At 58.9% G+C, this 13,171-nt stretch overlaps 1 protein-coding gene across 1 annotated transcript; it reads right to left on the bottom strand.

The window, feature by feature from the left end:
- Positions 1-7,251: 7,251 nt before the first annotated feature.
- Positions 7,252-13,171, bottom strand: SSTR3 (somatostatin receptor 3). Its single transcript, XM_055329123.1, has 2 exons — positions 13,042-13,171; positions 7,252-8,565 (listed from the first exon to the last, which is right to left on the bottom strand). The coding sequence occupies exon 2, from the start codon at positions 8,527-8,529 to the stop codon at positions 7,252-7,254; it is 1,278 nt and encodes a 425-aa protein (XP_055185098.1). The 5' UTR covers positions 8,530-8,565; positions 13,042-13,171.

Here is a 13,171-nt window from a genome sequence, read left to right as displayed (position 1 = left end):
TCCATCCCCTCCTCAGAGGGAGGAGGGCCCACGCGCGTCGGGGGCTAGCTGGGGCGCGCGTGCCCTCCCCGCAGCGTGACCAGGGGCCCAAGGGGACCCTCCCTCCGCAGGGCGGGGAACCCCAGACTTGGTCCTGCGGGGCCCTTACTTCCACCTCTGGCCTCAGTTTCTCCGTCCTAGACTTTCAACAACCCACGTCTGATCCCAAGAGTGTCAATCCGAGGTGGGCAGGTGTAACCCCGGTTTACAGAAGGAGAAACTGAGTCCTCCAAGGGGTCCAGGGAAAGAAAGTGCCAGTAGGCCTCGGGGCGTCTGCCGCCCCAGAAGAGCCCCGTTAACTGTCAGAAGGGGGAAACTGAGGAACAGGTGCAGCCACTGGCTCCCTCCGCAGGCCGACTAGCGGCAGACCCGGATGACGAGGCCGCCAGGGCGCGGAAGGCAGAAACGTCGGCCCAGGGCTCAGCCAAACCGGCCCCGGAGCCCCGGCCCGGGAAGCCCGAGCCCAGGCGGCCGAGAGCAGCCTCCGCGGCGCCAGGGCGGGGCCTTGCGCGTCCAGCTCCGAGCCCGGCGGGACTTGGCCGAGCACAGCCGGGCCCTGCCGAGCGCTGCCGGGGACAACCGAGCAGGGCCGAGTCTGGCCGAGCCTGGCGGGTGCGGCCGAACCTGGCCGGGTCTGACCGAGTGGAGCCGAGAGTGGCCGAAGAAAGCCGAGGCCGGCCGAGCGGAGCCGCGACCGGGCGCCGAGGTCCTGCGGCGCCCCCTGCCGGACACGGAGCGCAGCGCGGGCTTCGGCCGGAGCCCGCCCGCTGCCTTTGGGTCAGGAGAGGGTAGGAAGCCCATTTTACGGATGAGGAAACTGAGGCTGCAGTTCCGGTTCCAGGACTAGCCCGGAGGCCCACAGAGCTAAGAAGAGGTGGCGCTGGGGTTGGAGGCTGATCGTGTGGCTGACAGCTCAGCCGACTGCCACCCACGTATGCAGGCATCCTGTGTTTGCTCTGTTCTCCCCGTAATCGCTATTTTAGGGCCAGAGAGCAGGAGGGCCCTGCGTCGTCTGATGAGCAGAGGGAAGCCGGGCTCAGAGACAACCCCTCGTTACCCATGGAGAAACTAAGCAGGCCCTGGGCCGTGTTGACCGAGTGCAGCCGCCGGCCTGACCGCCCCGTGTGCGAATATTGACATCGTCCCTGGTCATTAAAGCAGAGAGCAGGACCGGGAGGCCACGTCCCGCCCCTGGCCTCCTGGTCTCCTCTTCCCCACCTGTAATGAACTGACCAGAGGGGCCCTGGGCTCCTGGCTGCCTCCAGAGGATGTCCCTGGGGCCCCTGACCCAGGCCCTGAGGGGTCTGGGACCCCAGAGACGCCAAGTGCAGCCCAGGCATTTTCCTTGAGCCTGGAAAAAGTGAAGGCTGGCCTTGCCCCCGCTCGCACACACGCACAAGTGTGTGCTCTTCATTCACCCTGTGTGCGCAGCGCACCGTGACCTGACAGCCAGGCCTGTGCTGGGCTGCAGGGCTCACTGGAGGGTGGCTGAGCCTCTAGGGGGTGGCCGAGTCGCCGAGGGCATCATCTGATACTACCCAGTGGCCACCAAGGAGCTGGCACCAGTGGCCTCAGAGCTCTCTCCACTCCCAGCATTGCTCCTGCCACCTAGTCCCTCATTTTCATAGTTTTCCTTTTTTTTTTTTAATATTTTATTTATTTATTTGCGAGAGACAGACAGAAGCAGAGACACAGGCAGAGGGAGAAGCAGGCTCCCTGTGGGGAGCCCGATGTAGGACTCCATCCCAGGACCTCGGGATCACGCTGAGCCGAAGGCAGACGCTCAACCGCTGAGCCACCCAGGCATCCCTCATTTACAAAGTTTTTTAAAAAACTATAGACACTGGGCTGAGGGCTGGGAAAACAGTTTTCTTGGTTGTGATTCCGGAGCCGTGACCATGGGCCGGGTCCTAGACCACCCGTGGCCTCACCATCCCCTGCCATTCGTGGAATCAGAGCTGTCCTCAGCTCCTGGAACTGGTCTTGCATGCCTCCTTCCCTGGGCACTCAGCGGAGGCATCACGCCTCCTGGGGAGACTTCCATCCCCACCTGTGGAGGGATCCTGGCTCCTGTAAAAGCACTTCTCACGTTCATTGAACACAGCACCTAACACACCAAACACTGTGCTAAACTGCTTAGAAATATTCACTCATTTAAACCTCCTAACAAAGGGACATCTGCTCTCATCCTCATCTCGGAAAGGAGATGGGGGCACAGAAGGGTTAATTAACTGGCTCAAGGTCAAACAGCCAGTGAATGGATGAGTCAGGATTCAAACCCAGGCAGTTCTGGGCTCCACCTAGAGAACTGGTTAGTGTATCTCTTCATTGTGACTTCCTTTTGCTACTAAACGATGGGCCTTGTACTCCTCTGCCTTCAGCCTTCTGCAATTGGTACCTGCCCAGAAAACACTTGCTGAATGAAAGAGTGAAGGGGCCAGTCCCTCGCACTCCCCGGAGGTCCTGGAGAGGAGGGACCATCATCCCTCTTTTGCAGGTGGGGAACTGTGTAGGTTCGCTGGTGCTGCCAGAACCGAGTACCACAAACTCGGTGGCTTCCAAAAGAAATTCATTCGCTCCTGGTTCTGGAGGCTGGACGTCTGAGATCAAAAGAGTCAGCACGGTTGTTCCTTCCAAGGGCTCTGAGGACCTGCCGTCCAGCTTTGGGTGGTTGGCCAGCAACCTCTGGTGTTCGGGGCTTGCAGAAGCATCACCCGGCACCCTCTCTGTGCCCACCAGCCCTCCAAATCTCCCCTTTGCTTAAGCACATCAATCCCATGGGATCAGTGGCCCATCCAGCCCCACCAGGACCTCATTTTAGTTCCTTTCCTCTGAAAGGACCATCCTTCCAAATAAGGTCGCATCCAGAGCCACTGGGGATTAGGGCTTCAGTGTGAACCTGGCAACTCTACCCTCAACAGGGATTAACCCCCTAGGAGGCCCTGTCTGACACCACTTCTGCCCCTTAGCCCTCATACCTCCAGCCTCAAGGCCCCTTCCCCATCACGCGTCCCTCCTAACTAGATAGTGATACGTTTACCTGTGCGGCTGCCCAGAAGCAACCAGGGTGCAGAGACCGGGTCTCTCTCCCTCTCCCATGCCTTCAGTCGAGGGCAGAGCCTGGCATACTGTCGGTGCTCATGAAAGTCTTCGTTAACTTAATGACCTGTGCCCAGAGAGGTGAAGTAAATAGCCCAAAGCTGCACAGTAGGTTCATGACAGAGTGGGCCTAGGTCCCAGGCCTCCTAACTCAGGTCCCATAACTTTTATTTTATTTTATTTTTAAAGATTTTATTTATTTATTCATGAGAGACACAGAGAGAGGCAGAGACACAGGCAGAGGGAGAAGCAGGCTCCATGCAGGGAGCCGGATGTGGGACTCAATCCTGGGCCCCCAGGATCACACCCTGAGCTGAAGGCAGACGCTCAACCACTGAGCCACCCGGGCATCCCGGGTCCCGTAAGTTTTAGGGAATGCATCCCAGGTCCCATAAGTTTTAGGGGATGCATCCCAGGACACTGTAAGTTTTAGGGGATGTATTACCACCACCACCACTGCCCACAGCCATCCAGGGGTCTCACCAAGAATGTCACCAGGGCCAGCCAGTGACAGGGGGCACTGCAAGGCCGTGGCAAGGTCATGGCTTTGCACTACTCCTAGGAATGTCCCTCCCCTTCCAGCCTGGGATTCTTGCCACCTTTAGAGTGTTTGCTTCGGTGTTTGGACTCCTGGGGAGCCCAGCTGTCACCTCCGCATGGGGCTGTGGCCTCTGTCTCCCCCACCCCTTGTAGGTGAGGACCACCTGAAGCCCTGGGGGCTTGGCTTCCCCTCCCCCAGGCCCTGCAGACTCCCAGCTCATCCCACTGATGCTGATGCTGATGCTGACGCATGAAGTCCTGGTCCGGAGCCTGGTGGCCATGGGCTGTTGCCTGGCAACCGCCTCTGAGAGACAAGTTCAAGGTAAGGCCTTGGGTGTGAGCAACTTAAATATCTGGAGAGGGGGAATCAGACACGGAGGGTCATTGCCACCCCTTCCTGCCTGCCCAGGCCCTTGACCCCAGGCCTCTCCTCAGCCTATGGCCCCTGTGTTTCCAATAACCCACAGATTCCAGGCCCAAACCCCTATACAAGTTCCTTCCATCCCCTCCCCCAGCTGTCCCCCCCATTTATTCAGGGTAACTGCGTGGCACACACCCAAAGGAGTCTAGAGTCACAGTATGAAAATTGCCCCCTGGACTTTGCGAAATGGCATTCCCCGATTCATTCATTTGTTCCAAGTCTTCATAGTTGCTGAGCCTGGGAACACAGTCCTTGCATAAAGAGACGAGGCCGGCGGGACCTCCACACGCATGACTGTGAGTGGGCACAGGCAGTGAGGCATCGTGTGGCGGGAAGCTCACGGGATCCAGAGGGGACCCTAGCCAGGAAACCACTCCCATGGGACACTCAGCCCCTAGCAGTCCCTTTGCTCCCACCTCATGCACACCTGCCTCGGGCACAGTAGGCCCTTGGCTTTAACACTGCAATGTGCCTTCACTTGTGGATGTGGCTGAGGTGCGCGAGCCCCTACTATGCACCCTGCACTGTGCTCACAAATGCCCACAGTCTTTTGTTGCTGCTTGGCCCGCACCCCTGTCTTTGGCAGCGGGTCCCCAACTCACCCCCTACCCCATGGGTCAGGCCAGACTGTCTGTCACAGTGTTCCACGTCCTCCCTGGCGGAAGGATAGGCACATGACCCCCACCAGGCCAATCATGGCACTCCATCACCTTGTCTTTGGTGACTGGCCCAAGGAGCTATCACATGACCCAGCCAAGCCAATCTGCTTTCTGCCCTGAGATTTGCTATTTGGGCATCAGAAAAGAATGCATCTACCGCTTTGTGATCAAGAACTGTAAGGATGTAGGCTGAGGCTTATCGGGTCATCTTCCATGTGCCCTGGAGGACTGGGATTCTGGAAGGCCATGCACACAGGCCTGGGCTCGCAGAGCTGAGAGATGAACAGAGGGAGAGATGCCCCACACACACCCATCTAGGCACACCAAGCGATACATGCAGCACCTAGCAGAGGAACGGCCCCAGATCACAGCTGTGGTCATGTGTCACTGTCTTTATTGTGTTTATTTATTTAGGGGCAGGAGCAGCAAAGGGTTTCCCTCTGGGGCTTTCCAGCCACCCCAGTCAACCAGGCTCACCTGCCGCAGGAATCAGGAAGGCTGGGTGGGCCAGGGAATGCTGAGATGCAGGGGATCCTTCTTCACTCAGACCCCTAGATCCTCCTCAGGGGAACCCCAGACTGAGGGCTAGGCCTCCTGCTCCAGTATCCACACGAGGTCCGCTTTTGTGAACTTCTGGGTGGGCCGCACCCCCTAAGTCCCTTCTCTCTCTTTGGCCTCTGCCTCCCCCTGCCACTGATCCTGGGACCTGCAGTATCCTTACCCCCAAGGGCCGGAGACAGAGAGGCCACTTGATGAAGAAGTAGGTATGGGCCAAGCCCAACATGGGAGCTGCTTCCATTTTATAACCTGATACACTCACCCCTACCCATTGTAGTGTGGGGGGGCAGTTGGCGCAACATGACTCATTTTCCCCCCAGATCCAAGCGGTAGGCAGACAGGGACAACCTCCATTGTATGATGGGAAAACGGAGCCCCAAAGAGGTCAAGGCTGGCCAGGATCCTGAGATGGGTTGAAGATGTAGGTCTCCCAACTTGTGCTTTCCCTGAGGACTGCCCTGCCCTCTGAGGGGTAGAGGATGGAGGGGTCTACCCTGAGGTGCCCCCTTCTCCCCAGGGCCAATCCCACCATGGCTCTAAGGGGTTATCTCTGGGAGAGAGTCCTTATATGGTGGCCTCTCCTGTGGTCCCTCTCCAGCTCCCCTTCTCTGGTCTTCCCTGGGCCGCCTCAAACTGTGGCCCCAGACATTCCAGAGAATGGAGAAGCCTGCTTGCTGACCCACAGGGCCCTGAGTCTCAGCTCTGTCCCCAGGCCACCGGAAAGGCACAGCCCCTCCTAGCAGTGCAGACAGGCCCTCGAGGGGGCCAGCGCCGTACCTTGCAGAACATTTGCTTTCCCATCCCAACTGCAGTCTTTCCTTGAGGCCAATCAGACCAGGCATCCACAACCTGCTCTCAGCCAGGCTGCGGCAGAGCTCAGCCCAGAGGGGCCAAGGATGGCTGCAGATCTGTCCTCCACCCTCCTCCCTGTTCCTCTTCCTCCTCCCCTTCCTCACTGTGCTGTTTAGACACTGCATTTCCCTGACAGCCTGCCTGACCCGGGTCCTGCCTTGGTCTCTGGGAGTGAGGAACGCCCATGGGTGCTGCTCTGAGGAGGCTCCCAGAGCCCTCAGACACCCAGAGGACACACTTCTCACCCCCCACCCCTGCAGCCACAGGACACAAAGTGAGCTGCTTTGGGAATTGGTCAGCTGTCCTCAACAGAAGCTGGGCTTTGGGTGGCCTAAACTTACGCAGTTTGGAGACCCTCTTTATGAAAAAGAATATAAAATTACAAGTACAAAATTAGATAAGAGGGCCTTGGGCGGGCCCAAGTGGTAAGGGGCCCTGGAGCTGGTCTGAGGGGCTTCCCTGGAAGATCCACCTCCTCCCAGGGCCAGGAACTCAGAGCCCCAGCACTGACCAAATGGGCCACAAGGGCCAGGAGGTTATTGGGTTGTTCAGCAGTTGAGGCCCGAGGCCCAGAGGGGAGGAAGAGCTGGCCAAGGCCTTGCAGCAGGTGGGGGAGAGCTGCTGTGGGGCCCCAGAAACTTGCACCCCTCCCCACACAGGGGAAGACTTTCTTCTTCTTGGGGCCCCAGCCTCTCTCCTGTGAACCTGACTCTGTCTCTCCAAGGACCAAGGTTCAGGCCAGTCTGCCAGGATGCTCTGTCCTGGAGGGGGAAGGCCAGCACCTGTCCCCTGAACCTGGACCCCGCTCAGGAAGGTCAGCCAGCAGCGATGCCCCTCCAGACTTCTCATCCAATAGAGCTTGTCCTGGCTGATTCCTCCCATCCCTGAGTCACAGAAGAGAATGCAAGGTCCAGAGAAGGAAAGGGGCCCAGGCCAGGCCACACAGTGAGCCTCGGCAGCTATGGGATCGGAGCCCTGGCCTCCAAATATCGGGGGGCCTCCGACACCATGGGCGGCATGCCCCAGGCACACCCACAGCTTCTGCCCCTCTGTGGGCCACACTGGACCTCCCTCCGCAGGCCCCTACAGATAGCTGATGTGCAGCGCACCTGGCTTGTCTGCAGCCGAGGCCTCTAGGGGTAGGGGCTGCATGTCCTTGCTGGCCTTCCCGCTGGGCGGCCGCTCCTGCCCGCTGGTGCCAGGCTGGGTGATGAGGCTGACCCGGCCGTTCATCCCCTTCCCCTCCCCCTGCTTCCCGGCCCCATCCTCCCCCTCCCGGTCCTCTCCCTCCCGGTCCTCCCCCTGCTCCTCCACCGTCTTCTCTGGAGGTCCTCCGGCCGGCTCCTGGCTGCGCACGCGGCGGGAGGGCCGTAGCAGGACCCGGCGGAAGCCCTGCTTGAAGCGGTAGGAGAGGAAGCCGTAGAGGATGGGGTTGGCGCAGCTGTTGGCGTAGGGCAGTGCCACCACCAGGAAGTAGAGGCCGAAGAAGGCCGGCTCCTCGGGCAGCGGGCACACCACGTTGACGATGTTGAGCACATAGAAGGGCATCCAGCAGAGGACAAAGAGCGCCACCACGGCCACCACCATGCGCGTGACCTTGCGCTCCGAGTGCCGCCGCCGCTGGCACGAGGGCGCCCGCACCCGCCGCCCCGCCGAGCGCACCTTGACCACGATGAGCAGGTAGCAGAGGCAGATGACCAGCAGCGGCCCGAAGAAGCCCAGCGCGGCCGTGTAGATGATGAAGCCCGCCCGCCAGGCTGCCGCTGGCTCGGGCCACTGCATGTGGCAGGTGCTCATGCCGTGGGGCACCCCTGAGAAGACCACCACGGGCAGCACCACCACGGCCGAGGCCACCCACACAGCCACGCTCACCGTGCGGGCCACGGGCGCCGTGCGCCAGCGGGCCGAGCGGGTGGGATGCACCACTGCCAGGTAGCGGTCCACGCTCATGACCGTGAGGCAGAAGATGCTGGTGAACTGGTTGATGCCATCCACGGCCATGACCAGGCGGCACATGAGGGAGCCAAAGGGCCAGTAGGACAGGGCGTTCTGGGCAGCCAGGAAGGGCAGCCCCAGCATGAAGAGCTCGTCGGCCAGTGCCAGGTTGAGGATGTAGACGTTGGTGACCGACGGACTGGCCGTGTGCCGCAGGACCACGTAGATGACCAGTGAGTTGCCCAGCAGGCCCACCACACACACCACCAGGTAGACCAGGGGGATCAGAACACCGCTGACGGCCAGCCCTGCCACACTCGGGGCTGCCGACACATTTCCCACAGTGGCATCCAGGGGCCAGGCCAAGGAGGTGTTCCCGGGCTCCAGGGTTGTGGGCACCGATGCAGGATAGCCTAGGCTGTCCATGGCCGAGGGGAGAGTGGTCAGCAGTCAGCTATTGGCCTGGAGGAGGAAGGACACAGCCACGTCATGGTGGATGATGGCTTTCTCCGCACTGCTCTCCCCATCACACTGACCTTGGAGACTTAGAGCATGCCCGGCCAGCGTTTGACACACACCAGCTCTTTTACTCTGCCTAGGCTGGCCAGGTAGGCCAGCAAGGTATGCCCACTTCTCAGATGAGGAGGCTGAGTCTCGGAGAGGTGAAGCGTGTCATGTAGCTAGGGTGTGGCGTGGGACGCAGGCCTGCCTGGCTCCCGAGGGCAGCGACCTTCACTGGCTTGCGCACCTCAGCATCTCCTTCACCCGTGCACCTGTGAGCACTCCACAAATGTCTACTAGAGGAGTGAATGGGTCATTCAATCGGCCCATGGCAACATAGGCCCTTCCTGTTCTTTCTCAAATGTCTTTGACACCAGTACATTTTACCTCACAAGTCAATGAAATCATATTGTTTCACAGAGTGATACCTGCCTTTTTGCATAGGATGCCCCCCCGCTGGCAGGACCCCAAGTGGATCACCCACTCTGAGAGACTGAATGTGTTCCTCTCCCTGCTCCAAAATCCATACATTAAAATCCTAACCCCTAGAGAAGATATTAGGAGGTTGGAGGGGGCCCTTTGGGAGGTGCTTAGGTCTTCAGGGTGGAGCCCTCCTGAATGAGATCAGGCTTCTTATAAAAGACCCCGGAGAGCTGCCTCACTCCTGCCATGTGAGGACACAGCAAGAAGACTATGAATGAGGAAGCAGGTATCACCAGACTCTGAATCTGCCAGCACCCTGACCTTGGACATCCAGCCTCCAGAACTTGGAGACATAGATGTTGTTTATAAGCCCCCTCCTCTGGTTGCAGTGTTCTGTTACAGCAGCCCCGAACCGGCTAAGGCAGCCACCAGCAGCCCTCACGTTGGGAAACCAGCAGCTGCATATCACAGGTTTTTAACCTTGAATCTGAGTCTCCAGATGAACTGCACAGGATCCATGAACACCCAAAACTGGTGCACATTAATGCATCCTTGCCTTTTTCTGGGTAGAGCCCAGAGGTTTTATCAGGTTCCTCACATTCTGAATGCAGTTAAGAGCCACAGGCACATCAATGTCCCCTCTCCTGGGAGTCAGAGTGCTTGGGCACCTGCTAAACCTAGCCCATCCCCTAGGGCCCCCAAAGAGGCCCTGCCTGGGATGGCCACCTGTGAAGCTGGGGGTGGGCGCGTGGGGCCCCTTCTCACCCTGTGGTGAGGAAGTCACAGCACACTGGGGTAAGTACAAGAGAAGCCACCTCACCCTCCACACTGGTGGGGCAGGCTTCCTAGAGAAGGGGACATTTCAGATGGGTCTTGAGGCACGAATAAGAGTTTGCCCAGCGGCACAGTGGGAACCAGCATGCCCTTTCTTCTCATGCTTCCCGCATATTCTAAGGAGCTAGGACTCTTCCCCACTCCCCAGCTAGACCGGCTCCCCTTACATGGGGAGACATGCTCTCAGCTTTGAACCATCTTCTGGTCCCTTCACACAGCACAGGCTCTGCATCAGTGTTTGAGGCACTGAATGAATCAGAGGAGCCCGGAGTGGACAATTCTCATTGCAAAGGGGGGATGAATTGCTGACAAAGGAAATTCAAGCCCTGCTCAGAAAGGCCGCCCACCTCAGAACTTGGAGCCTCCCTCAGCAGGACTTCCTGGCTCTCAGGAGGCCCTCTCCCCATCTCTCCTTTCTGATGACCTCCCCACGTCCCTCGGCTCCTGTCTGGCCCCTGCCTCTCCCTACGAAAAACCCTGAGAGAGAAAGAAAGCCTCTGATGTCCCCACTCTGAGCCCACACTGAGCCTGGATCACCTCCAGTGGGACCTGCCACCTGCACTGCCCTATGCAGATGTGATTTTTAAGATGCAAAGCTTCTGGAAAGGGGAGGCACCCCAACTTGGAGCAAACGCCTCTGGGTGGGTAGGCATGCCTGTTGCCCCTGCTCAAGGACCCTGGCTTTATAAGAGTTCTGAGCACCAGGCCGGGCGATGCAGAGAATAGACAAAGAATCCCTTGGCTGTGGCTCCCCCTTTTGATACCCCAGGCTGTCTGGCCTCAGAGCACTCCTCCCTGCTCCTCCAACCCCAGGGCAGGAGCCCCTAACCTGTCATCACCCCGGGATCTCATCTGCTCTCCTGAGCCTGGGACAGTGGACACAGGGCTCACAGGATCCTAACAGGGCTGCCAGCTTCTTGTCACCCACCCCAGCTGCCAGGTTCCAGGCTAAGCTGGCAACATGCAGCATTCTATGGGGTCTTGTAGGAGAGGGACTAGCATTGTCTCCACCATTAGACAGGGTGCACAGGTGAGGCCACACAGCCCTGGACACACAGCTAGGAAGGGGCAGACCTGGGAGGACCCTTTGGGTCATCCTCCAACACACGCACCACCTCCATTTCACAGACTGAGTCTGGGCCCTGGGGAGGCACCCAGCCGGCATTCCACTGTCCCACCAGCCTACGCAGAGCTCCCCTCCCTGCTCTCCAGGTTCTTGGACTATTCAGGGGCTCAAACCCCTGGAATCTCAGGGTCCTAAAAATAGAATTTTAGATACTTAGAACTGAGGTGTGGAGTCATAGATTGTTAGACTCCGTGTCCTTGAATCAGAATGTCAGAACTCCTGAATGCCAGCATCAGCCCTCTTCCACCTGGATTTGTGGGATCTGAGACCTTGGAGATCTTTCTGGCTTCCTTAGCCCGAGAGCTCTACGTCACCCATCTGTCCACCTTGCTGCCCTGCGCACATCCTCTTTACAGCATCCCCGTGGGGCAGCCAATCACAGCCCAGGGCTGGAGGAGGCAAGAAAGTGCTCTCTCCTGAGAGAGCAGGGAGCTGGGCAAACCTCATTTCCAGGCTGCAGGGACAGATGCCCCCAGGGAAGTCTGGAGGTGAGCTCTGAGACAGCCCCCCTCCTGCTCAGGCACATGCGTGCACAGCCCCGCACACACACACGCACACATGCTAACACACACAACCCTGGCAGGAACACAGCACAGCCAGCCAGGCCCTGCCTTTGTGCTGGGGACTCTCTGCCTCCACCCTCATCTGGGCGCATCTTCCCTGTCAAAGTTTAACAGGCCGGGTGCCAGGAGCAGGAAAATTATAGCTTTCTGCGAGCATAAGCCAACCTGCAGTTTAAGGGCCGCCTTTTCTTTTAAGGAGCTGGAGTCCTGTGCATGATCTAGTTCATCCTCAGGGAGGAGGGATTTTTTTCCTCCCTGCCTGGTTTATCTTTGGCACCAGCTTGCCTGAAAGCTGGGGGTGGACTCTTCAGAGGACTGTTTGAGAGGGGACAGAGGCCCAGAGAGGGCGAGTGGCTGCCCTGAGCCACACAGCAATTCAGGACAGCCCCTCAAAGATGCCAAACACCTCAATCCACTTTCCTTTTTTCTGCTCCCATCCACTTACTCTCTTGAATCCTGGCTCTGGGTTGCAGGGACCCTAAGCTATTTATTTCTTTAGCCTCGGGACCTGGCACAGCACCCCGCACTGGGAAACGTGAACAGACCAAGCAGTTCAGCAAGTAGAGCTCGGAGCAAGATGGGGCATTGCTCCTGGGCCCAGGGCTCAGGCCCCCATTTTGAGATCCTCACAAAGCCCAGGAGGGAGGATTTTTAAAGAGGAGGAAACTGAGACTCAGAGAAGTTCAGTAACTTACACAAGGTCACCTAGCTGGCGCGTGGGACACCAGAATTACCACCCAGTTCTGTCTACTTCTAAACCATCAGTACCTCCGGGTCCTGCCGGCTTCCCCTGAGGGCTGAGAGGAATCCAGGACTGGGGCCTGGACGGCCCTAAAGGCTACAGGCTGCTGCCCCTGGGCAACTGCATTCTGTTTGCTGTCTGTAACCCTGGGCCTTCCACTCAAAGATCTGGATTGTGCTGATCATCAGAGCCGACCAACATACTCCCCTCCCACACGGGGCCTGACCCCCAGGGACACACCCCACAGGCCCTGGGTTGGGGGACTTGGCCTGTGCCACAGAAAGATGCTACCCAATTACTGGGTGACCTTGGGCAAGTCACTTCCTGTCTCTGGACCTCAGTTTCCTCCTATTCAAATGAAGACTGTTAGACCCACCTCCCAGGGTGGCTGTAAAGATTAAATGGGATACTGTGGAGCCCAGTGCTCAGCATGGATGGGGAGCTCAGGAAAGCTGGCCCCAGGGCCGGGGAGGCCCACCGACATGATGCATCTGGTTTCTTCCAGAGCTCTGACGCTCTGCTGCTGTATGATTCCAGGATTCGAGAACCGTGGCCCCATACTCTGAGATTGACTTGCCCCCCAACCGCCCCCCCAAGCCCACCAAGAGGTCACAGGAAGCCCTCCTTCCTCCTTGGGCCTTCCCACCCTCTCCCAGCCCCCAGCCGCAGCTTCAGGGGTTCATTCCGGGCAGAGAGTGTGCTCCAGCTCCCCACCCTCTGGGACCCCACCCCACCCCCAGCCTCCTTACCTGCCCATGGGGCGAGGGCTCCCCTGCTGGCCGCCAGGCTGGTTATCATTCTGCTGCCCTTTCTCCCTGCCCAGTCCCCAAGGGCCCAGAGCACCCTCAGCTGGGGTCCCCCCACAGTGCCCACTTCTAG

Source organism: Nyctereutes procyonoides, unplaced genomic scaffold (assembly GCF_905146905.1).
Source record: "Nyctereutes procyonoides isolate TBG_1078 unplaced genomic scaffold, NYPRO_anot_genome, whole genome shotgun sequence".
Taxonomy (NCBI): domain Eukaryota; kingdom Metazoa; phylum Chordata; class Mammalia; order Carnivora; family Canidae; genus Nyctereutes; species Nyctereutes procyonoides.
Note: the sequence above shows the minus strand (reverse complement) of the source record. Positions and strands in the feature narration are given on the sequence as shown.

Bases quoted from the DNA above. Each gene is read 5' to 3' on its own strand.
- SSTR3 (XM_055329123.1), bottom strand. From the start codon at position 8,529: ATGGACAGCCTAGGCTATCCTGCATCGGTGCCCACAACCCTGGAGCCC.